General features: G+C 33.5%; 2 protein-coding genes across 13 annotated transcripts; one reads left to right on the forward strand and one right to left on the reverse strand.

Annotated features, from left to right (window-relative positions):
• The first annotated feature begins 12,321 nt into the window (after window positions 1-12,321).
• On the forward strand, window positions 12,322-18,234 carry LOC7494132 (common plant regulatory factor 1). Of its 11 annotated transcripts, none has more exons than XM_024585481.2 (13): window positions 12,324-12,633; window positions 13,827-13,961; window positions 14,946-14,990; window positions 15,139-15,234; window positions 15,377-15,457; window positions 15,640-15,681; window positions 15,851-16,005; window positions 16,156-16,204; window positions 16,298-16,334; window positions 16,882-17,102; window positions 17,260-17,337; window positions 17,452-17,577; window positions 17,682-18,234. In XM_024585481.2, exons 2-13 carry the CDS (start codon window positions 13,902-13,904, stop codon window positions 17,721-17,723), a joined length of 1,032 nt encoding a protein of 343 aa, XP_024441249.1. In that variant the 5' UTR covers window positions 12,324-12,633; window positions 13,827-13,901; the 3' UTR covers window positions 17,724-18,234. The 11 variants fall into 11 exon arrangements, with proteins under 11 accessions (XP_024441248.1, XP_024441249.1, XP_024441242.1 ...); XM_024585474.2 differs by having other exon boundaries at window positions 17,696-18,234; XM_024585476.2 differs by having other exon boundaries at window positions 12,325-12,633; window positions 16,897-17,102; window positions 17,696-18,234.
• Window positions 18,235-21,088: 2,854 nt separating this feature from the next.
• LOC7492754 (exosome complex component RRP41 homolog) lies at window positions 21,089-25,475 on the reverse strand. Of its 2 annotated transcripts, XM_002320809.4 has the most exons (13): window positions 25,256-25,475; window positions 24,522-24,619; window positions 24,389-24,435; window positions 24,244-24,304; window positions 24,120-24,158; window positions 23,974-24,041; window positions 23,509-23,587; window positions 23,383-23,419; window positions 22,498-22,614; window positions 22,313-22,398; window positions 21,690-21,779; window positions 21,501-21,560; window positions 21,089-21,413 (listed from the first exon to the last, which is right to left on the reverse strand). In XM_002320809.4, exons 2-12 carry the CDS (start codon window positions 24,573-24,575, stop codon window positions 21,513-21,515), a joined length of 726 nt encoding a protein of 241 aa, XP_002320845.1. In that variant the 5' UTR covers window positions 24,576-24,619; window positions 25,256-25,475; the 3' UTR covers window positions 21,089-21,413; window positions 21,501-21,512. The 2 variants fall into 2 exon arrangements, with proteins under 2 accessions (XP_002320845.1, XP_024440159.1); XM_024584391.2 differs by lacking the exon at window positions 25,256-25,475 and having other exon boundaries at window positions 23,509-23,603.
• Between the last annotated feature and the right edge of the window lie 264 nt (window positions 25,476-25,739).

Genomic DNA, 25,739 nt, shown 5'->3' on the forward strand with positions numbered 1-25,739 from the left:
TATTGCTAATTATAATTTTAAATCAAGATTCTAACCAATATAACATGTGTTCCTATGGTTAGCATAAGAGGAAGGCCGAATTAATCAAAGACAAATGCCCGCTACCTCAATCGTATGAAAAAAGCTTGATGGGCTTGAGCTGGTTAGCGCCTGAAAAGGGGACTGTGTTTTAGGCCCTTACATTCTGTGAATTTGTTATAAAGCTTGATGGGCTTGAGTTTTCATGTGTCCAGCACAGAAGCAGTGCTGCCTAAGTTCAGTAATCCCGGGCCACAAGAAGCCAGGGTCAGCTGATACTAATAAAACATTGGTCTTGGTAGGCCCACTTTAACTCCTATTTACTTACTTTCCTTGATTAATATGAAACAAAAAACATATTTACACTCTATGTCCAGGCTGAAAAAAGAAAGAAAAAAAAAAAAAGAATCTATCCACTTGAGCTATAAAGGCCAACTAATCCAATACATATTGGAAAATAAAGAAATCTACATTAGCAAGATGGCTTCAAAAGAAAATTCGAAGTTTTGACGGTCACTTTTATGTTTTTTATTTTTATAATTAAAATTATATTATAATAAATAAGAAATATTTTTTTTATAATGGCGTGCGTTGATGGATTTTCTAACTCATCTGTAAGCAAGGCAACATGAGCAGAAAAACTCAAAATCCAGATCTGATCTTCCAATATTGCTTCAGGTCCACGTCAACTGGGACCCGCCACCTACGCATAGTCTATGTGACTGCAAGACACGTCATCTTGTCTGTAAGAATGCCTTGTCCGATTGGGAAAAAAAAAACTAAAAGAAAATATAAAAGGAGGGCACCACGTCAGATCCCTCCAATCACTGATCTCTTTCCGAATCTAACCGAAAATTGCGCATCAACGTTAGTCCTGACAGGTAATCGACGGCTCAAGTTTACCTCTGACGTGGCTTTCTGACTCTTACGTCACACCCCATTAGGCCCAGTCACGTGCGCGCTATTAATATCAACGGGAATCGGCACGCGCATGCTGTTCCTTCTTTGGTGAGCAAACCTCAAATTTAATTGAACATTTATACATTTAGTATATTTCTGGTATTAATTATATCATAAGAAAATATTTCTCATTTGAATTATTATATTAACTATAATTAATATAATTATTAAATATTAGTATAAACCGAACCACTAACTCAAACAAACTTACTTCGATCTAGTCAATTGGATCTAACTTGAACATTTATAATTTTGACGCTTTGCTTAAACCAGTTCAAATTTTATTGTGTGAGAATTGCATATATGATTTTGTTAAATTGGCAGGTGAAAGGAAACACAAAATCAAAGGGATAAAAAGTGACACGGCTCATGTTAATCCGGGTTAGGTTGTTAAATTTAAAAATCAATTCATGGAATTTATTGAGTTCAATTAATTTTTATTTCATTTTATTATAAAATTAAAAAAAAATCTAAATTAACACGAAATTAGAAGATAAAGAAGCGGATGACATGTCAACCACCTCTTATTTTGTTTTGAAAAAAATTAATGCGAAAGATGCATTATTCGTGTGTCTAATTTTTAGCAGCCTAGGTGGCTGAAAACTAGGCAAAATCTCTCTTTTAGAAACTTAATTATTTTTATGGCTAGAATCGTGATAACTACTTATTTTCTCTCTCTATCATTTTATTTTGACAACTCTCTCATCTGGAGACCTAAAATCAAATAAAATGAACTTGTTGATAATAATAAACGCTGGCAAAGATTTTAGATCAGACTTATTGTTTATTGTGTTTTACAGTTTAGTCTCATTTCTTTTGATTTAGTACTTTTACCTTAATTTCAATGTCAATCTCATCTAATTAGGACATTGAAGGATGTAATTAAAGCGACAAAAAAGTTTGAGGCTGTGAGAAAAAAACTTATGGTGCTTTTCTATTAATATAAATAGTGAAAAAAACACCAATTCAAATTCTTATTACGAAAAACTTTTGACATTAGACTATGCACCTAAAAAATATCTTGGTAGGCATGCAATTTTCAAGTAACCATCCAGTACCAATCCGATCAAACACGTTTAAAATTTGATTACAGCATCCAATTAATATTTGGATTGATATGTCATTGGTCAGTCGACATATGCTTTGCTGTGGGTAGGATTAATTTTTTTAATATAAAAAATTAATATGTAGATGTTGTTAATATATTTTTTTGATATTAAAATAATTAATTATAAATCAAAAATCCTTTTATAAATATAATAAAATAATACAAGAATTATATGAGTTAATAAATATTAAAAGGTGTTGTTAAATCTCTGATATTTTTTAGCAAAAACAGAACGAGTAACCATTAGCAGCAAAATCTTTTTTTAACTATGAATCAATTATTTTATCATAAGTCAAAGCCACTTTGGAGGGCTGCAAAAATAAAATACACCAACTAATGCTATAAAAATAATGTTAAGGTGCACGCAAGTTGATCCGAACATCCATGTTAAACTAAAAAAATAATAATTTTAAAGATTTCATGAAAAAAACAAAAGATCAAACAGTATTTAATCAAACAAAAAAACCCAGTAGTCGAATAAAATCTAAAAAAACAACAACAAAGGGCTGTATAAAAAAGGCTATGGTTTTATAAAACAAGAATTTGAATTTGAATGACACCTAATAAAAAAATCCCAATGATTTTTTAGTTAATCTTTTTGAATAGACCAAAGTGTAAATTGTAGGGAAAATAAAAAAAAACAAAAAAAAAACATGTCAGACACGTGCTTGCGCATCTGACCTGTTCAAAAGAGGCATGACTCACACGCCAAACCTCTCGCTTTGTTTTAAAAAAAAAAAATTGGAGATGATGTGTCTTTCGTTGAACCAATTTTTAGATATAGTGAGTCTGAAAAGTTCGGTCATGTGTGTTTTATGTCTTAAAATTCAATTTTTAACCAAATTTTGATTTTAAAAAAAATAGAAAACACTCTAAAACCCTTGACAAGCCCATTTATTGCCCCAAATAACTAAAAAAATAAAAAATAAATAAATTAAAATCAACTAGAATCTAAACAATTTATAGGTTGAATCTACCATCTCAAGCAAAATAAATAACAAGTAACACATAAGTGAAACCCTCTCATTGAATGAAACTCATTAATACTGAGATTAAATTTTTTAATGGTCAGAATCAATGACAAAACCTAATTCATAATCAACCAAATGTTGAATGATGAACTAAAAAAAAAATTGATTTAACCGGGTTAATTCTTCAAACCCGTTATATGGTTTATATGACTAAGATAACCACTAAGAAAGCAATCCATAATAAATTATAAAGTTTAATTTCTAATAAATTAAGTGTTGAATGATAAAATTAAAGGAAAAATATATATATATATTAAAAAATAAGTGAAAAAAGCACTATTTACAAAAACAAAATAAATGGAATGAGAGTGAAATATCTCAGCAAAATTAGGTTGAAAAATCCACAATTGACCAAGATTTAGAACAAAATGAAATTTGTTATGAGTTGTTTTATTTTTTTAAAATAGTTACCGGCTATTCCAAATATAAAATAATGAAATTAACAATTTTGGTGAAAAATGTAATTCAAACCAAAATATCTGTTTTTTTTTTACATGAAACGTATACAACCAGTAGACAAACCGGCACTCAATGAGTCACGAGCATAGGCGGGTTGTGGTGAGGTTCGAGTATGGGTATACCTAATCGGGCTATCCTCACTGTAGCTATCACTTATTGGATGAGCTAGACGACGGCAGGATCCAATAAAATGCAACCGCGTCTCCTCCTTCCTCGTGGAGTATTCGCGACGACAATTTTAGATCTTCCGAAAGTACACGGGAGTGATACGTGAGATGGTAACGCCATCTCTGGATACTCATGGGTCCCACACGGTTCTCAGTTCGCCTGCTTGGGACACGTCAGAGCACGGACCACATTACACGGACATGTGCGATAGTACGTGGTGAGATGCTTTTTAAGCAACGGCAGGCCTTGTTGGCAGAAGATACCTTCTTATTCTAAGATGGCGTGGCCTGTTTTTGTCTGTTGGATTAAATGCCTGCGTGGCCGCGGGATGTGTAACTTCAGAATGGGACCCAGGATTTGATTTAAGAATGTTTTTCTTGTTTCTGATATTTTGTAATTGTGATTTGTGAGGCAGTGTGCGGTGCGTACACGTGGCGTTTTGTGAGGTGAGTTGTTAAAGTGGTGACTGGTGAGGATTTAGCGAATGGAAAAACATGGGGCAGTTAAGATTGGAAATGGGAAGTGTCATACGGTCAAAGCTGGCTGTAGTGCTCTCCGCGTGTTAAAAGTTCGGTCCCACTAGCGAATCTCCTTGGACTACCCTGTATTCTTTTTTTCTTTTTTGGCGACCACCTGTGAATTGATGACGGTAAAAACAATAAAAGAATTATTAAATATTACCAGTACTTGTAATTTGTTGAAATTAGTAACAGTCTTCATAGTAAGAAAATACATGATAGTTTATTAAAATACCATTTGGGAACGCAGTGCAAACCGTGTTCTCAAAAAATTTAAATTTTTTTTTGCTAAAATTTAATATGTTTTGAATCGTTTTGATGTGATGATGTCAAAAATAATTTTTAAAAAATTAAAAAAATCATTGGCATGCATTTTGGCACAAAAAGTTATTTGAAAAGTAACCGCAATCACACTAACAAGCTCGTATTGATTTCAAAATATCTTCTTTTCAAATTAAGATTTTCCATCTTACTAACACCTCTTTTTATTGAGTGTTTTGGAAACTTAACATAGTTAAAAAAAGATTTTAGTAGAATAATACAGGTAAAAAAAATATTTAGAGATCTAGCATAATTGATTGAGTCGTAATTGACATCTACAACATTAGAGTCGCAGATACCATACTAGATAAGCAATATCATATTTCTTTAATGTCCTCCGCAAGCTCTTGAAGCCCGTCATAGCATAAATTAAGCGTAGTGTTGGTTACAATACATTTCATCTCATTGACACTTTCACGAATAATTGTTGATGCTTTTCAAGCCTCCACACAAATACCATCTACAAACTAGTTCCTGAAAACACTACAAATGAACATAGGTTTTTGTTGAACGATGAACATTGTACTAAAATGAATTCTTTATATGTCACCGCTTTACTATATTAACACATTCATACTTGTTTCTAATTACTTATCCTAACCTTCAATTCATCAACTGATAATCCCGAATACTTACAACTATTGGCTCAATCATTGCATCTGTATTGGTCATTCACACTCACAACCTCAAATTAAAAGGTAGGAGGTGCCATGTATTTATTAACAAACTCAACTAACCCATTTTCTCCCTCAACCTCAACTTTATCAATGCGATGATCATCTCATCATCACTTGTTTTGGACTCTCTATAGCAATATAAAACAGATACCATGCCCAACTGATATTCCATATTAACAATTTCATGTACCGACATTTGTCTACTAGCATTGACACCTAACCTAAATGAATCAACTGCTCATAATGCATGTGTGGTTCTTTGAGAGTTACTTGGAACCCTGATCCACCCTATATTAAAAGAGTTTCCTCATCCAGGTCTCCTATTCAAGTAGAGCTCCACCATATTAATCTCATTAATTCTCGCAAACTCAAACATTGAATTCACACTCTTGTCACTGCAGGTTGGTACACTGACATAACGAGCTTAACTTACCTCGGTTTGCAATATCCTTAAAGTAATTTCAACTTCTATTTCAAATATATTTCAGCCAAGTCAATCATATAACACTCTAGATAACTCGTTAAATAACATATATGAGGTAGCAGTTAGGAATTCATGACTTCCTCCATTATAAGTGATAGCATTATCGGCATTGATAATGATACCACCATAAAAGCATAATATTCCTAAATTATCAAATATTATGTCAAACAACACAACACAATAAAATACAATTCTAATTTATTTATATTATAGAGTTAATCAAAGTGCATAACTTATCAACAAAACCATAACGATAATATAATAATCTAAAACCTAAAATCATTAAATTAATCGGCAAACACCTACATTCATCAAATTTCGCTATCATGATAAAATTATCAATCAAATTCATGTATTTCATAGCTAATATTATTAATTTATATGTAATTCAGTATAATCCATAATTTAACTTAAATCAACACTAACTATCTCATCACAAAATTTTGTTAATTCACAATCAACAACAACTCAAAATCATTAACAAAACAAGCTAATTATTAACTTAAATTAAATCTAATTGACCCAATCCATAATTCAAAACCCTAACATTCTATAAAATCAAATTAACACACATTAAACATAAATTACATCAAATTAATAGGAGGGAGTGTTCAATATACCTCTAAATATAAAATGTAGGTGGTGATGGTGACCGGTGATGAATGTTTTGGCTAGAAAAAAAAAAGAGTCATCATTATGGAGAGAGAAAGATGGCCGCCAATATGTGGCTAGAGAAAGACAGGTGATGTAGTGCTGATGTGTGTGTTTTTTGTGGTGGGGGGAGAGAGAGAAAGGTTGCAAATGGTGGTTTGAGAGGGGGGGCAGGTGGTTGTGGGGAGAGAGAAATGAGGGGAAAAAAAAAGAATAGGAATAAAAGGATCTTTGAGTTTAAATTTAAAGTGAAGTCACATATGTCATCTATGGCTTGCGTGCCGCAAATGGTATAAGTGACTTGCGTGTCATATATAGCATCCGCAACTTGTGAAATTGTGCTAGATTTCAAATTATTTTTTTCACTATGTTACTTTACTATTTTTTTTGTTGTGATAAAAACAAAAAAAAAACTCCTCTCTTTTCAATGAACCTACAAAAATTGAAGAAAGAGTCCTAATATTGACAAGAAAAAGGACTTGATTTTTTATTATATTTAACAAAACAAGGGTTAAAATATAAATTTTGAAACTACCTAAAATAATTAGTTCATCTTGTAAAATTACAAGGACTAAGTTAAAATCAACCCAAAAGGGTATCCCGCCGAAAAATTGTCATTGTTAACAGTGCGTTTTAACATCGCAAATAGTATTATAAAGATGTCGTTATTATGTTAGTCAAAATACTTCGGCTACTAGTGCAAGCATGCCAAGAGTTCAGATCTTCATGAGTTTTAAAAAATACCCTATTATAAAATATAAAAAAAGGGGTAGAATAGCCTTTTAATTTTGTAACATGGTTGGTAGTCAATTTCGATCACAGGGATGCTTCATCTAAAATCTCAAACTATATAATTATTTTATTTACATATGAACCAATCATCTATGCACCATGAATGAACTTTCGGGATACACGTGGTTCTGTGCTCGTCCTGATTTGGCACTGTAGCGTATAAAAAAGATTATTATAGCGAATTTAAGATTATGATATAAATTGTTTTTTTTATTTTTTTTATTTAAAAAAATTTGAAAATATTTTTTATTTTTAAAATTTTATTTTCACATTAACACGTAAAAATAATCTAAAAACATTAAAATAAAATGAAAATTTAAAATAAAATGAAAATAAAATTTTTCAGAAATAAAATTACACCGCAAAAACAAAGAAAGTAAAAGAAAATAATGGACGGCCAAAACGCCATCAATAGCCTGCCATATCAGCAAAGTGATATTACATCTTGGGAGAAGAAGGCTAGTCACAAGGCCACCTTAGTGCTGTCCTTTTTCGTAAAAGTGAACGAAGGATATCACGAAGCAAATCCACGTGCTGTTTGTTTTATATGGTAAGTCGTGGAGCCAAATTTGGCAAGTTGTTTAGCAAAATAATGACGGTTTATGTTTTCTTCTCCAACTTTTTGCAAAAGACACGGTTCACTAACAAAAAAATGTTTTTCTTTTTCATTTTCAATATTTGTTTACATAGTTTCTAAACTCAATCTGGTTATCAACCCATTATAATAATCAAGTCACAAGTCCGATAGGTTGATCCGAGTCAATAAAAAAATCAAATTCCACTAACTTTAAATCTCTCTGATAAAACTCCAAAAGCTGTCCATTAATAGTAAACACCACCTCTTGTCCCGTGCACCTACTTTTTCAGCAATCCACAAAACCACGCCACTAAAAAAACATCATTTTTCTTTCTCTCATCCTCTATCCCCAAGATAATTGCCTGGCTAACGTGCACTACTTCCTCAATCTCTCTAATTTGCCACCTCCACGTAATAACAACAAACCCACTATTTCATTTTCTCTTTAATCTTCCCCATTCTTCGCCCTCAAAATCCTTCCTTTGCCAACGTGCGTCGATTTTCACCATGAAAGCCCCTAATCCACACTCACACAAATCAAAACTAGATCACTATTATCACCACAAGATCTGACCCCTTCTAAACAACCGCTCAACAAACTCTCCCTGCACCGCCAACATATCCATCCACCAACTCACGACATCTACCACCACCACCCGACTTGCATCTCTCTCCCCATTACATGCCGAGAAGATTTTAAGATTTGAGGAGGAAGCAAAGGCAAAAACAGTTTTCAGACTTTAAATTCCTCAGCTCTTTTTTTGCAACTGATGTGGCTTTACAAATTGAAGAGTTTAGGTTTTCTATCTTCATGTTGCAAATGGGTTCACAATAAAAGGCTAAAACGGTGACGTTTTACTTGTATATATATATATATATATATATAAACAGTCGGGTCTCATCTGGGTTTACCCGGGTCTTACCGGTCCAGGGTCAACCCTCCGAGTCGACCGGGTTTTGCTGGGCCAAATCCCAAGCTGATTTTTTCTTAAACCCGACCTGGTTCCAGCCCCGTGTCGACCCGCCGGGCCGAGTTTTAAAACTATGTTTGTTTAGTTTTTCTTTTCAATAAAAAATTCAAAAAGAAATGCATGAATATTACACTTTTTTTCTTTAAAAAATCAAAATTATAATTTATAGTAATTAAATATATTATGTATTTGTAATAATATAATTATAAATTTTTTTTATTTTATTAAAATTATCATGAAAAAATTATATTGTTGACTTTAAAATATATTTATATTAGAGTCATAATAAAAATTAAATTTATAACATTATAATGGTCATTATATATATATATATATATCATCAATAACTTGTTTTTTGAGGATTGATGCCTTCAAAATAAGGTACCTATATAACATATAAGATCAATATAATCACTACAAGTAATTACATTATCATGATTACCGGTTTTCACAATTATTAGAAAAAATCAATATCTTCAATCCTTTATATAAGCACATCAATGTATATCCTTTTGAAGTTAATATCTCCTCATCAACCATTGGTGAAATCTTTAATGGAACTATTTGCTTATCAGCTATTTTAGTAAGGAAAAATAAATTAGATTATTAAAATTAAAAGATTAAAAAATTATCCTTGTTTCTAAATTATTTAAATTATTTAATACATTATCTAATAGTAAAGAATCAGACTGGTTGAGTCATTACAGTTGGATTTAATGGAACTATTTATCGTTTTATTTAAATCCAACGGTTCAAAATCGTCACTGATGCTGGCGTCGTGGATTCGTCCATAAAGATGAACACCCGATTTTTTTAATCCAACAAAAGATAAATAAGCAAGCCAGGGGGGACCGGAACCAAAAAAAAAGAGGACAGATTTTAATTTTCCTTCTCCTTGTTTAGATGGGTAGAAAACGAACCATTAAAACGTTCCGATTACATAAAATATATTTTTTAAATAAAAAATATGAAAATAGTTTTTTAATATATTTTAATTTTTAATTTTTTCATGTAAAAATATTTCTTAGAAAGAAGAAAAATTAAAATATTTTCTTTAGGTTCATGAAGAGAACTAAAGAGTCTCATAAACTTAAAATTAAGCGGTCACAATTTAAAAACAAAACGATAATAGGAAGAAGGGTTCTCGTAATCAATCTTTTATAATACATCACATCCTAAAACATGTTTTAGTTGAACATGAAATTTTAGTTTAAAATTCAACAGCAACAAGTCTCGTACGAATGCACCATAAACAAAGAATCTGCATGAGCCAACGAAAATATAAAGGGACTGCTTGGTATTGAATAAATAGAATCATCGGAATCGAGCCCGAAAGGTCAAGTTTGTGCAAGAAAAGAATAAATCTCGAAACGTTTAGCTGTTTCTTCGTATGTTGTTCTTCTGGGCAGACTGTACCTGTTTAAAATAGAATAGAGCAGTACAATCTTTCTTCACGTTACACACACACACACCATTAGTTTATGACAGGACAGAGACTAATTGTGAGAACATTAGTTCATGTTGTAACAGCTAGTTGCCTGAACAACAAGGGGCAAAAATACGGATTGAGATATTTGTTTTTTCTCATTAAAATGTCATAAAACTATTAATTTTAGGTATTTGTTTGTCCATTAAAAAATATACTTTCCTCACCTTTTCTCATCTGATTACATTATTTAAAAAACTGGTAAATGAAACTTAATTTTCTAGGAAAAAAATATGGATTGAGAAGAGTATTTTATAATTTAAAATAGTAAAAATTACTCTTCATGGAGAATTTTAAAACTAAAATGATACAACATTTAATTGTTTGCACACAATAGCATATTAATAACATATTTTAAAATATACAGCATTTCTAGAAAATAAATCATTCAAGAAAGAAAATATCAATATATAATATTATATTAATTTTATATATTAGTTCATATCACACTTTAATTTAGATAGTATTACTATAAAATATACTACATTACACAACATGCTATATTTACAATAATTTTGTATACTAATACATGTCACACCATTTATTTTTAGAATGTGGTCAGACAATTGGATCAATACATTTTTTTCTATTAATTTTATTATTTTATTTGATCAAGTTGTTTTTTGATAAATTAAGCTCATTATATAATATTATGTAACTTTTACATTAAACCCGTGTTAAATAAGAAGTTTAGTAATATTTTTTTGATGTTAATTTTATTATAAATTTTATCTTTATTTATTTTTATTTAAATAAATTATTTTTGGACAAACCAAGATGATTAGATGATGTCAACTAACTCATCCTGGTTAAACAACAAATCAAATTGAAAGATTTAGGGATGAATCACTATATTGAATTTAATAATAATACCATGTAGTTCTCTGTTATATATATATAAAAAAAATTACGTTCAAGTTTTCTTATCCGATCCGCCTCTTATCCGATCCGCCACCTGTTCAGAAACTCATTTATCTAGACAAAAAAAGATGAAGAGAATGCTAGGAACATAGGCACATAGCTCATCCATAACAGTAACAACACAAGCGGCAGAGCATCAATCAGTATACAGCTCTCGATTTGTAAATACAGCAGCACGCTAAACAAAAGATTAGTACACCTAAAATTTTGAGATGAAAGGGATAAAAGCTAACATCTTCATGGAATTCCTGGTAGGACTCTCTTTTCTTGTTTTTCCAATTACAGTACTGTAGCTTTCACCAAAACGATGCTCCAGAAACCACCGTCAAAGAACTCTCATGCATTTGATGATTCTCACAACTATACACACTATAACCTATCATTCATCACTAGCTGTGAAAAAGAAGAAGAAAGATCCAGCATGTTTTAAGAACAAAAGGTACCTCATAAGTAAATGACTTATCCTCTGCTGCACCTCTTGAAGATAACTACAAGGTGAAAACACAGAGCACAGGGATAGTAGGATTCCAAACAAAACCAAAAAATCCCATTTCCCTTGGCTCTCTTCAACTTTCAATTAAGTTGAAAATGAAAAAAAAAACCCATATCCAAATATCAAACAGGTTGAATGCACTTTTGATTTTATCACATGATATTTTGATTTACAGATGGTAAAGCACAGGCCAGCTAAAGGATGACATCAAATAAGAGAGAAGAAGCTTCATGGATTAAATTAATTACCAAATCACAGGAAAAGTTGCAAGCAAATCGTATATGATATATCATATTTATGCATATAGTTAAAAGAAATGTGGGCCCGGTTGAGAAATGTGGTGTAACCCCCCCCCCCCCCCCAATTAGCCCGTCGATGAATGGCCACTCGTGGATTCCAAAGGATCTATTCAATAGAGTTAAATCTTTTCTTTTAGGGAAAATTAAAAAAAGGAAAGATTATTTTATTTAAATAAGTAAAAAAGAGACCACGTAAGGCACATGACGGGTGGAATAGGGTGGGCCCCCTAAATTAGAGAGACGCGTACATCGAGTCATTTGCTAACACGTTTACGGCCGGAGGTGACGTTGGAAATAAACAATAAGTTTAGCCAGCACAAATATCAATGGGCCAGCTCAACAACCACCATACCCCCCATCGTATATCCTGCTGTACTAATACGCTTCCCTGACATGTTACACGTGTCTCATGACGTGGATGTTGCCCTGGAGCTCCCTCTTTCTCCTCCCCTCCATAATCTCTCTCTCCCTGTTTTCTCTCCGTCTAAAAAAAATTGAACTTGCATTTCCCCCTCTGTTTTTTAAGAAAGAGAAGAAAAAAAAAATGCAGAGTCTGTGAAGCTAGTGACAGGTTTTCTAATCTATGTTGCTTCCTTCTTCGTGTAAAATTGAATACAGAGTGAGCATTTTTTCAAGTCTCCGGAGTTCACAGCTTGTTATCTGTAAGGATAAGGAGATTTATGATCTGAGAATTGGAAGGTATGTAGAACCTGGAGTTCTCTCTCCTCTTTTTCTTAAAATCCCGTGGTGTTTTGAAGATTTCTTTTTTATTTTATTAATGGTGTAAGTTTTTGCTTGGCTAGTGAGAAAATGTAAGAAAGGCGAGGAAACTGAAAGTTTCGAGACATGTTAGCATGAAAAATCAAAACTACTGATAGCTGTTCCATTTCGAGTCTGGGAACGAATAAAACATAGAATCAATTTTGTTTTGTTAATTGTAAATGTTTTTGGAAAAACTTTCTTTCCTTTTCGTATCATCCAAACAGAGAATCAGTTTAGCAACTTTCTGGATCCCACAATTTTCTTTGTTTAGGGTCGAAACAGAGAATTTGCTAATAATTCTTGTACTTCTAAGGTTTGCTTTCTCTCCTTTTTTCTCTCCAAATCTGCGAGAAAGAATCGAAATAGTTTATAACTGAAGCTGTCCCGATAAAATTATTAGCCAGAACCTGATCGTGCAGGTGTAGAAAGATTTTAGATTTCCAGCTAAACTTGTAGGGGTATTTTAGTCATTCTATTCACGGATAATACCCCTGGTGAAGGATTTGGTGTTTGTGTGCGTCACTTTCTTGTGATCCAATGGTATTGTGGAAAGACTTTAATACCCTCAGATTCCATAAAAATTTTCAACGGAGTTGAACTTTTTAATCGAGGGTGAAAATATTTACAAAATTAAATATTGAAATTCATGAAAGAAGTTCAGAAACACATCCTTAATGATGTTTATGGTGTGCTCAGCTGTCGATAGTTAATGATCCGATGTATCACTGAACAGAAGCCAGTGAATGGATTATCTTTCAAAGTTTTATGATTTTATCTGTAAATTACACAGTTTCTTAAACAGTGTTTCATTTTCCCTTGTCTGAAAAGAGCTGAGGAAAACCCTATCTTTCACTGTACCGGATTCGTACATAAAATTAGTTTTTATCAAGTGAAAATCAGTGGTGTCTTCCCCCCGACACAAAGCTGTTTCATATTGGGATAGCTGGTTTCTGACTTTTTTGACAGACCTTGACTCTAGAAGTTGCGGGTCTTTAGTGAATCTAGAAATTGTGCAATGGCTCAATTTGAATGATTAGATGTGTCATGATTCAATCATTATCTTCTGTTTTTCTTCAATATGTTCACACTCTGCTCCCACACCTTTGCTAACCTGTCTCCTTTTGTTGCAGGTGAGAGAGTTAAAGCAGTTTTGGCGTATCATCTCCAAATTAAGTAAGGATTTTTATTTTTTTTGGTGTTTTACCATGGGAAACAATGAAGAGGGAAAGTCTTCTGCGTCTGATAAATCTTCTCCTGCCCAACAAGTAAGCTGAGAAGTATTTACATTTCAGTGGTGGAAATTGATATCGTCACATTCTTTTACCTTTTTTTGAGCAAAAAAATCTTAGTTTATGATGTCCAAGAATGTCATGAAAAATAAATTGGAATGAAAAATGAATTGAAAAATCACTTATTAATGTTTTAATTTTTTTTTAAGTTTATCTAACATATATAAAACATTCAATTTAACTATTTGACCACATACATTAAAAGAATAAGGTATAAAAAGTGTAATGGTAGAAAAAATTTATTTATTATGTAATATATTTATTTATAGTTTATTTTACAAAATGTAACTATACATATAATATAAATATTTTAAATATAATATTATAGACTTGTAACTAATTTTTGTTGTTTGGAGAACATTGAAAATAAATTTTTTTTGTATGGTATCCTAATTTTATATCCTAATTTTATGTAGCAATTTATATGATTTAAATGTATGATTATTGTATAATACAATATGTTTTATATTCAAATTTATTTTCTAGCAATATTATCTAAATTAAAGTATTGTATGCACTGATATATCAAATTAATATACTTATATATTGTATATTAATATATCCTAATATATTATTTTCTATATAAATATATTAGTAATTTATTATTTTCTAATAATATTATATTTTAAATTATTTTATTTTATTATTTTATTAATATATTATTGTTTGTAATAATAATAATAATAATAAAGTATTGTACCACTTTAGTTTTTGGGCCCTTCATGAAAAGTGTTTTCCAATATTTTAAATAAGAAAACACTTTCCTTCATCTAAAACATATGTTTTTTTTTTTAACTGGAAAGTATTTCATTGATCAATTTTTCATAATGTAGTTAAACATGAGAACGTCATGTTTTCGAGGAAAACACTTTCCACCAAACAAATAAGGCCTTGATTAGTTTGCTGTGATTTACGTGCAATTTTTTTTCTGAGTATTGGTCAATCCTTTTGTGTTGGCAGGATCAGACCAGCATTCATGTATATCCTGATTGGGCAGCTATTCAGGTTATCTACTTAATGCTTGCATTTGTTTTCTGCCTTTTCATTTAGTGGTTTAGAGTCGAGACATCACCAGCATATTCAGCTATGCCTTCTCTTTTTTGTGACACTTTCAATTCAATTGTGATACTAAGTGAATTTGTATCATCTTTAGGCATATTATGGATCCCGAGTGGCTCTCCCACCATATTACAACTCGGGTGTGGCATCTGGCCATGCCCCCCATCCTTATATGTGGGGCCCGCCGCAGGTATTACTCAAAGCTCTTGAAGGGATGTATTTTTCTTTCAAGATTGCCAGCAATTTTCTATTTCTTCTTGGTACTTCAGAAGTAATGAAGTAAATTGAAGACTTGAGCACTGATATGGACTTTTAACTTTGAATTCTTCCAGCCTATGATGGCTACTTATGGGGCACCATATGCAGCAATCTATTCACATGGAGGAGTGTATGCACATCCGGCTGTTCCGATTGTAAGTCTGCATTTTTTCAACAACTTGGTTGTTGATATTATTCAAGGAGTGTTACAATGCTTTCTAACTTAGAGAATGGCTGGATAAGTTATGATCAAAGTTTCAACAGAATACTCAAAGTTGTAGTGTAATTATTGGAGAGTTTATAACATGCTTATAGTTCCATTCTATTCAATTCCCAGGGATCCCATCCGCATGGTCCTGGGGTTCTGTCATCTCCTGCTGTAAGTGAAGCCTGCTCTTTGGAAATTTCCTTTTTTACTCTTCCAATTCCAATTCTATCTGTATTCAATATCAGTTAAACAAAATGAGATAGAAATGCATCAGTTGGAAATACAGAAACTGATTTGCCTTCACTGTGTAAGCATATGTAATTCTTGTACAATTATGCAGGCTCATACCCCTTTGAGTGCAGAAACACCTACAAAATCTTCAGGAAATACTGATCAGGGTTTAATGAAGAAGTTGAAAGGGTTTGATGGGCTTGCAATGTCAATAGGCAATGGTGATGCTGAGAGTGCAGAGGGTGGGAGTAGGCTACCTCAGAGGTTTGAAACTGGCACCGACTCACCCCCTTCCAAATTTTCTTTCAAGTTTTGTTTCAGCTTAGCTTAGCTTAGCTTTTTTGTCTGGGTGACCAATTTGGTGGTCTTTGAGAGACTTTCTTGACCGACTTTCAATTGTTTTGCCATGTACAGCATGGAGACAGAAGGTTCCAGTGATGGAAGTGATGGGAATACAGCTAGGGTGAGCCCTTTTATCTTTCATGAGTGTTTGCATGCTTCAAAATTTAATATGTTTCTGAATGTTAACTGTAATCTTTACCGCTTCTTTTGTTAGGGAAAGAAAAGGAGCCGTGAGGGAACACCAACTGTTGGTATAATCTCATCCTTCACTGAGAGTGTTGACCTAGAAACTCAATTTTTAGTAGCATTTGTTCTTTTCCTGTTTTGTGCATCGCATTTGACCACGTTGCAAGTTGTGAAATGACAAAGCTAGTGTCTATATTGACCAGAACAGTTTACCAAAAAGTGTTCATTTGCAAAGGGATGGTTATCAGATGTGAGGGCCGTGTTGTAGTGCTCTTCATCATTCAATATGGTAGTGTCAATTGAAGAATGACTTCTTTTTAGGCAAAATCTTGGAAACTGAAATAATGATATTTTATTTAGGAATGACCAATGTTGTTGAGGGCAATAGTTGATAAGCCTCACAGCATGCTTAGATGAGGAAACTTTCCATGTGATTGAACTTATGCATGCATGGCAATGAATTCTAGGCTTCTAGCACAAAAGAAACGACCCAGGGATGGGAATAGATAATGGACCAAATATAGCCGATCCACATTCTGTCTTGAATTTAATGTTTTTAAGCTTCATTTATGTACGGTGTACCAAAAAATAGGGCATCATTTTTGTACTCAGATCATCATACCACAGGTGGAGATACAAAAACAGAGACACATTGTAGCCCTCTTCTTGGAGAGGTGAATCCATCCACTGACAAGGTTTTGGGTGCAGTTGTTGATCCTGGTATGACCAAAGCATTGGAGCTCAGAAACCCTCCTAGTGTGAATGTTGCTAAGACAAATCCTGCAACTATTCCTCAACCTGGTGCCATGCTGCCTTCTGAAGCCTGGTCACCGGTATAATATATGCTGTCGAATCTCTCTTAATTTGTCCCAACCATTTCTTCTGTGCCTCTCTGAACATATGCTATTGTCAAAAGTTTTTGTTTGTAATTAGAATAGTATATATGCCCTGTCTTGAGCATTTTCTTATGAATTCTGGTGGCATGCTCAGAATGACCGGGAGCTGAAACGAGAGAGGAGGAAGCAATCAAACAGAGAATCTGCTAGAAGGTCAAGATTAAGGAAGCAGGTAGAGTAGATTTGTAGCTGCATTTCCCCCCCTAGACATCCTGTTGTCATTTTAAATCTCTCCATTAGACTATCAATTTATCACTGAAATTGTGCTTTGTATTCGACCCTCTAGGCCGAGGCTGAAGAACTCGCACACAAAGTAGAAACGTTGACTACAGTGAACATGACACTCAAATCAGAAATAGATCAGTTTACAGAGAAATCGCAGAAACTAAGGCTTGAAAATGCAGCATTAACGGTACACGCCCTTTCAGCCCTTTGTCAATCCTTTAGTCCAGGAGGTCGTTTGTTTATTTATTTAGCTTTTTGCTGGTATTTAATTATCGATGTTGTAACTTCTAGAGTGGTTCAATTAGCAGGAGAAACTCAAGAATGCGCAACTAGGACCCACGCAAGAAATAATTTTAAACAACATTGATGAGCAGCGAAGCTCCAACTCTGGTGCCAAGCTACATCAACTCATGGATGCAAGCCCCAGAGCTGATGCTGTGGCTGCTGGCTGATGAAAGTAGTTTGCTTGCAGTCCCTCATCTTATATTTCAAAGCAACCATGTAGTTTTGGCATAATTACAAGCCCAAAATTACGGTTAATAGTTTAGCTGTTGATAGAATATCTAAATAGGATTGGCGCCGATCCTCGAGACTCTTAATTTTAACATGTTAAGGTAGCTCTCTCATGGCAGAACTGATGCGTTTTTATCAATATTCAGTGCTGGGATGGCCATTGAAAGGTAATGTACATTGAAGAGAATTAGAAACTCATTCAGGGAAGGTTTGGGAACTAGTGATTTATAAATATTTCTGTTTGTGCAATTGTATCAAATAGTGACGTGGACACTCTTTGATATGAGCTCGAGAAGATCGTGCTTCTATACAAGACATGCTCTTGCTATTATTATCTCATTTACATCATGAATTATGACTGAAATTTGAGATGTCCATTAATATGCTTATATACAGCAGGAAATCGATTGTCTTTTTTTGGGTACTGGGCGTCTGATCATGTAAAGCATCCTCTGTGGAACTTGGTCGCATCTTTGCTGGAAACCTGAAGTGGCGCGAGTCACCGAAGGCTCACCATTTTAAATTTTCAAGAACTTGCCAACTGAGGGTTTCTTCATAACGTGCATGCTGGCATGTGCAGTGGATGTATACGAGGTACAGAAAATGAAAACTTGTGGGCATGCCTGATGACCGTGCATGGAACTGTTTAGCTAGAAAACGGATATGCTTAGTTGAGGCGGTGAAGTGATAAAAAGGAAAGAAAAACGTTTTCCTGAATGGATCGGATCACTGGTCTGAGAAATTGATTTGCCTGTAACTAGCCCGGTAGGGTTATAATATCTGCGGGCCGGAGAAACTAGAGAATTCACAATAGATGATTTTAAACAAGTAACTCGCTCCTGCTTGAAATGCCCCCGATCTTATTTGCCTCGCTTTGCGATAAAATAAAGAAAATGTTTGGGAAACTTTTTAGGATACCTAACGAGTTCTTTTTTGACGGTATTTAAAAATAAGGTTAGATTATTTTTTAAAGTGTATTTTATTTATAAATATATTAAAATGATATTTTTTTTATTTTTAAAAAATTATTTTTAATATCAACGCATTAAAATGACTTAAAAATATTAAAAAATAATTAATTTAAAATAAAATAAATAATTTTTTTTTAATTTTTTCAAAATACTTTTTAAACATAAAAACTCAAATCAGTTTTTCAGGGATGGTTTCCATCTATAGTTTTCAGTTCTTCAGGAATGGTTTCAATCTATAGTTTTTAAACTTCATCCAGAGTTGATTTAGGCAACATGGTCAACCACTCCACGCCGTTCGTACCAGGCTCGCACACCATTGTAGTCCATACAAATTTAAAGTGTAACTTTAGAGCATCATACGCTGATATTTGTTTCTAGTGGATGGATTAGTAGGATTGCACCATTGGCTCGAAACTTTTGCTTGCGTACAGGAAGAGATGTCAGCGCAGATAAAAGGTCAGATGATGTATTCTGTTCTTGTAAAAGTAAAGCTTTGGGATTGAAGTCCAGAGCCGTAAAAAGACCGATAATCAGGAAATTATATGGGATTCAACGAATCAACACCGACATCATAGTGCTGGCGGCTGCCCTCAGGACCGGTTTGGACCTAGTAAGAAGGTAAAGTGAAGCCCCGTCATGTAATACGGGTCGGGCCATTTGAATCCATGGCTCCATAGCTAGAAAGTTGACTCCGCATATGGACTGGGTACTGGCAGAACAGCTCAGGCCCCTCCCTCGTCATATATAATCTTCAGGCGAACAATCGCTCGCTTTCTGCTGATTGTCTCCCCTTTGATTGACCATTGCTAGTTTGGTTGCTTACCCTTGTACGACACGTCTCTTCTCCTTTCTTGTCAACGTTCATGTGCTTTGAAGTTATAATTTCTTCAGCAGTGAGATTAATTTATTGGTATCATGTAAGTATGGAATGTTACCTTAGATTATTGAGAGTGTTAAAATCCAAATCGTCCATACAGAATAATAGCATGAAAAGTTACTAAGACAACAATTAATACATTTTGCTTAAAAGATTTTTGTAATTTGAGTTTTGGTTGTAAAAGTCAAATTATTAAATTCAAATAAATAATTAAAATATTCATTCATCTTGGTGATTATTTAGGAGATATTCTCCAACCATTTTTTTTATGATTGAGATTTATTCTTATTAATCGTGTCATTAAAAGTTAATAATTTACCAACAAATCATTTTTCAATGTAGATTATCTATTTAAGATTAAGTATACTAAAAATAAAACATAAAAATTATTCAGTGTTGACCTGTTTGGGAGTATAGTTGCGGTTGTTTTTTAAAGTGATTTTCACTTAAAAATATATTAAAATAATATTTTTTTTATTTTTTAAAAAATATTTTTGATATCAACGCATCTCAGTTGCTAATTAAGATGATAAGTCAATCAGCATGTATGTATATATGTCAGCCTATCTTGAGGTATGTTAGTACAGGACTGGATGAGTCTAAAAATATTTGCAACAGAATTTAAATTTCTAGTTAAGATAAATCTGATATTGATATCTAGAAAACCCAGGTTAATATCTTAAGTTCGTAACTGTAAAATTCTAGATTCGAGTTCAATCAAAAAGCTAAATTCTCAACCAATTTAATGTTAAAAAATAAAATTATATATATAAAAAATCAATTTAAAAAATTCATTATAGTAAAAAACTAATTGTTAAAAAATCCAATCATAAAAATCAATTCAAAGTGGTAAGCATGGTTCAGGTATAGGGCAAAAGATGCTTCTTCTTATAACCCCATCTTTTAGAATCCCAAGTGGCAGCTTCTTGACATTATTTTGCCACGAGTTCCAGCTTCCAAGTCTTTGTTTGGGGGAAATTATATCTAACTTGTTTGGAATTAAATAACAAATGGAATGAAGGAAAATAAATTATTTGTTGGAAGGGAAAGATAATGAATATTGATTGATATTGATATATTTCTAGGTGGAGAGAGGGGATGAAATGACAAGCAAATTTAACATGTTATTTCCCTCTTTTCCATTAACGCGGGATAGAAATTTGCAAGCTAGTGGGAAAAAAGAAGATATTTTTCCAAACAAGGTTGATTTTACCTCTGTGGTTCATTTAATTTCCAAAGCCTATATATTTAAATTTTTTTTACTGAGAAAAAAACTTATCCAGCCGTGGTGAATAGCGGGTCAAAAAGCTGGTAATTACAAGAACTCCTTTACTAGGTTACTGACAACCGCACCACCTCATGTCATACTCCTTGCAAAATTTACTGCATTGTATCAACAATTCAAAAATGATGGTACAGGGCATCATGAGTTCAACGTTTCCGGTCAAACCAAGCACTTCCAGCAACAAATGAAAATATAAATACGAACATGCTGGCCACTATCTCATCCCGGTAAGCTACGACTTCAGCAAATTAACGGAGTTGAATTCACTTAAGAGATGGCAACTCCGGTATATGCAACAAATTTCAAGTGATGACTTGACAACTGAAAGTCCAACGATAACCAGGCAAAGGTTGGGGCTTGGATATGAGCCCCGATACCTGAAGAACAAAAACGCAGATACGGTCAACCCTGTCTGTTTTTGTCAAGTAACAAGCATATGATAGTACGTGGCCCAGAATTCTTACCCTTTTTATGAACTACAAGCCACGTCGATACTCCAGCTGTTTGGTATTCTCTAGCAAAACCTTCCAAAAGGTGCACAATAAATAGTTCAGCTATAATGAAAATGTTTAAGATGCGTGCCAATATATAGATTTCATTAAGACATGGTTAAGATGCATAGGTCATTCAATCATATTCAAACAATCACTTACTTCACGAATGTAATTTGCTATTGCCTTGCAGCCTTCAACAGCAAGTTGCATAACATTTTCAAAGGTATCAATTGGCAGCTTAGCATCCATCTGCATTAAAAAAACACCATAAATGAGGGGTCTAGGAGTTAAAGCTTTGCTAAAAGTAAGAATTCTAATTCCCACGCTTGCAGCGGAGTTGAAAGACCGGGATCATGCTGAACACAAATGATAGATTCTCACGTTTGAAAACATTGTAGAGTTGTATTAGAAGAGTGATAGAAGTGGTATTAAGAAGCATCTGGACGCTGTATTCAAAACAGTGGGGCAGATCACACTATGAGAGCAAGGGCTATTTGGTGTTTACTTTCATCTTACTTTTCCTTTTACCAGTGAAGAAGATTTAGAGGGATAGGAGGGTGTCAAAAGGTGGCTAGAAGGAAAAGAAATGACACGGCAACTTTTGATAAAAATTTGCACACCACAAATTCTTGTTGTCACAACTCAAGAGTAACTTCCATGATGAAAATTTCCAGTCATACTTGTCCAGATCAATAACTTTCACGATTAAAATCACCATGGAAGAAACAAAGGGTTTTACATTAACAGAGACAATTATATGAAATAGAGATTCACGTAAAAACCTGAAGAAGTGTCACTTTGTCCAACTTGGGTAGGATTCCAACAGTGACATCAGGACCTCCTGCACTGTCTTCAACATAGTTTAAATCTGGGTCAACAAAATGAAAGTTAGCTTCAATATGATAAAAATCAATTAGTGTAGAAAACAGAAAACTGCACATTCAAATGAGAGACATGAAGAATTCACCAAGAAGAGGAGTGCTATTGAGGAATCCAGCACTACAAGAAGTAACAAGATCACGCATGGGGATACCTGCATCTGCTAAGGCCAAAGTTGCAGCATTGATGCATGCAGATCTAGTTCCTGCAGACAACATATGGCTTAATGGACACAAATTTTCCATTATTGAGTATGGAAATTTATTGATTACAAGATAGTGAAGCATCTTGGAAATTTCCAGTGGTGGTGCGATAATTAATACTAGAGAAACAGGCTCCTCAAGCGTTGCTTAGCTTATTTAGAAAGCAATGGATGTTTCTGAAGTCCATGCCTCTCGGCACTAGCACCAGCACAAGATTGATTTATTTGACTCATATAATTTGTTTTGGCCATTTTAGAGTTTGGGGAGTGAGGGAAAAACATTTGAGGGAGAGAGCAAATATATCCAAGCATGTATTCTATTTCAATTGGAGACAAGGAGAAGAGGTCCGACTTGCTCCAATTTTCTTCTCTTGGCTCTCTTTAATACTTCCTGTTTATTTAACCCTGTCTAAGTTTCTTTTTCAGATGAAGAAAAGTAAAATAAACGAAGAATAATTTCCTTCAAAGTTGTTGCAGTGTAACCATTAACAATTCTGCAGGCATTATTATCATGAACTAGCAGGTAGGTAGCTTACAATAAAGACCATGTACTGAAAAACCAGCAACAATATTTGCAATTTATATATAATGGCCTGAATTTAAGGAGCTTTTTCTCTTAAATCTTGAAAAAGAGGAGCAATACCTAATGTACCAATAAAATGAACAGAATCTGAACTTATGCACAGAGGTCAAAGAAGCACATAAATACAAAAAAGAATAGCAAACATCAATGAGTTAGTGCTGGGTTTTCATAAATGATTTCGAAGTTACCTCCATCAGCTTGGAGAACTTGCACATATATATCAATCTGCAAAATATGCAAACAATTTAGGTAAAAAAAAAAAGAATCAGCATCCACTGGAGTTGGGATAATATCTCAAGCAACCGCAAAAGGACCTGAGAACGGGGCATTAGATTCGTCAATATGCATTCTTCCATTGCCTGACGAATAACCAACGAAATCTCTGTTGATCGCCTGCGAATGCTTTCATCTATAACAAATCAAAATACCCCAACAATGTGTATTGTAACATCGATTTGAAGTGCAGAATATATTGTGATTCTTGGAGCCAATCAAAAATACTAGCCACGACGAAAACACATCTCAAACATAAACCAACGATCTGTACAATTGAAAATGGCATTTTCACAGGCAATCTTGGTACTTTACAATGACAGACACAAAAAAATCCAAAGAGCAGTGTCAGAAATAACAAAGATGTCAACTTCAAGTTATTTGGATTGCCCACTAGCAAATAACTCATTCAAAATCTCATACAACAACCAATTCCAAAACTCGAAAAAAAGGCACAGTCAAGCAAGAGATTTTCAAAAAATTAAAAAAAAGAAAGAATAGCGTACCTGTCACCCTTCGGTTTTCGCCTCCGATCTCCTGTACTGAAATTAGCCATGCTGTACTCACACCGCACCTAAAATACACATCATTACAAAGGCATTTTATTAATAAAAGAATTAAACTAGCTGAATTCGTAATAAAAGAATTTTACCAGTGCTTGGTCGTTAATCTGTTGGCTCCTATTTTGAACCTGAAAAATAAAAATAGAAGTAACCAAAGCAAATAAGTAGTTAAAAAAGAGAGATAAAAGATAATATAAAAGGAGTAGCAGCTACCTCTCTAGGTCCATAAACGGCAGCAATTACTTTAGTATTTCCCATCTCAAAAACAGCAGAGCTACAAAATAAATGATAGTTTTTTTTTTACTTCAATATTTTTGTTTTGATTTTAAGAAGCCGAGGTTAGAAATATTAAACACACCCGTCTGCTTTGGCTACAGCACCGATTTGTGCTCTAAGTTGCCTCATCTGCAATAGGTAAAAGGGAAATAAAATAAGCAAAGACAGAGAAGAAACAGTGGAATCAAGCAAAAAGGTAGAGAAGTGGATTGTACTTCCATGGGGCGGCGACCATCCAGACGAAGACCTTCAGGGTTCACGAACTCCATTTTTGCCAAAAGCCAGCCGAGATTGGATGAGCAAGAGCTGCGTCCTGTGTTGATTATTAATTATTGAACAGATTAGACGTTGTTATTGTACAATGACATCAGTATCAATATGTTTTCCGGGGACAGAGTGATAGTTTAATGAGGGTAGTGAGATAGGGCCCATTTCCTAGAGTAACCCGTTGGCGGCACGTCTTATTCCTTCATCTTGACAAATTAAAAGTATTGTCAGTCAGTGCTTAGGGCTTACAGATCCTCCTGTTCGCAGTTTATACTAAGCAATTGCAGTCTATACTAAGCAATCTACGAAAGTTCCAAAAGGAAACGTTTGTTTGGTGGGGATAAAGACGATATTTGATTTACTGGGATCAGGTTTGTCAAACAAAAAAGTGTAGAGGAGGATTGCCAGTGTGATTGGATAACTCTCAATTTGTTAAAACAATTAGAATCTGTACGTAAATAAAATAACATAAATGGAAAAAAATTGTCAATAATTCCTTTCAGTGTCAGTTCACCGAAAGTGTGCCCAGCAAAAAAAAAGAATCGACCGACCGAGCGTTTATGTACATCATGGTCTCTCTCAGAGAAAGAGGCACACATTTGTCTAAATCAATAAGGGAACAACCTATGATGAAAATCTGTTCAAGATATATAGCAGAAGTTAATAAGAATGATGAACCAACCTGATAGAAAGTAGGCACCGCTTTCGCAAATATCAGCAGCTCTTTGATCTGTTGGGCACTGAAATTGAAGGTCAGTACGCAGTAGCAGTGGATTAGAGAGAAGAAGCAGGTCGGGTGAAGGGAAGAGGAGAAGACGAGCAGAGGGGAGTGTGTATTCTCTTCTGCGTGTGGCTGCTTGTGTTGGAAATTAGGGGTTTCTTCCCTTGTTCCAAACGGCGCCGTTTGGAAGGAAAAAAAAGTAAGGAAAAAAGGCTCGGTTGCTTTTATATATATATATATATATACACACACCAAAATAAACCAAAATGGAAAGGTTTAGGAATGTTTATTTTTAAAATATTTTTTATTTAGAAATGTTTTAAAATAATATTTTTTTATTTTTAAAAAAATATTTTTAAAATTAACGTATGAAAATGATTAAAAAATATTAATTTAAAATAAATAAATAAAATTTAAATATTTTTAAAAATATTTTTAAAACACA

This window comes from Populus trichocarpa, chromosome 14 (assembly GCF_000002775.5).
Source record: "Populus trichocarpa isolate Nisqually-1 chromosome 14, P.trichocarpa_v4.1, whole genome shotgun sequence".
Lineage (NCBI taxonomy): Eukaryota > Viridiplantae > Streptophyta > Magnoliopsida > Malpighiales > Salicaceae > Populus > Populus trichocarpa.

What these genes read in the sequence shown, in the direction of transcription:
- LOC7494132 (XM_024585474.2), top strand. Translation starts at nt 13,902, where the DNA reads ATGGGAAACAATGAAGAGGGAAAGTCTTCTGCGTCTGATAAATCTTCT. An exon ending in CTGATTGGGCAGCTATTCAG is followed by an intron (nt 14,991 to 15,138) that starts GTTATCTACTTA and finishes TATCATCTTTAG; the next exon opens with GCATATTATGGATCCCGAGT. An exon ending in TTGAAAATGCAGCATTAACG is followed by an intron (nt 17,578 to 17,695) that starts GTACACGCCCTT and finishes TGGTTCAATTAG; the next exon opens with CAGGAGAAACTCAAGAATGC.
- LOC7492754 (XM_002320809.4), bottom strand. Translation starts at nt 24,575, where the DNA reads ATGGAGTTCGTGAACCCTGAAGGTCTTCGTCTGGATGGTCGCCGCCCC. An exon ending in ATCTAATGCCCCGTTCTCAG is followed by an intron (nt 23,420 to 23,508) that starts GTCCTTTTGCGG and finishes CATATTTTGCAG; the next exon opens with ATTGATATATATGTGCAAGT. An exon ending in TAGCAAATTACATTCGTGAA is followed by an intron (nt 21,561 to 21,689) that starts GTAAGTGATTGT and finishes ACCTTTTGGAAG; the next exon opens with GTTTTGCTAGAGAATACCAA.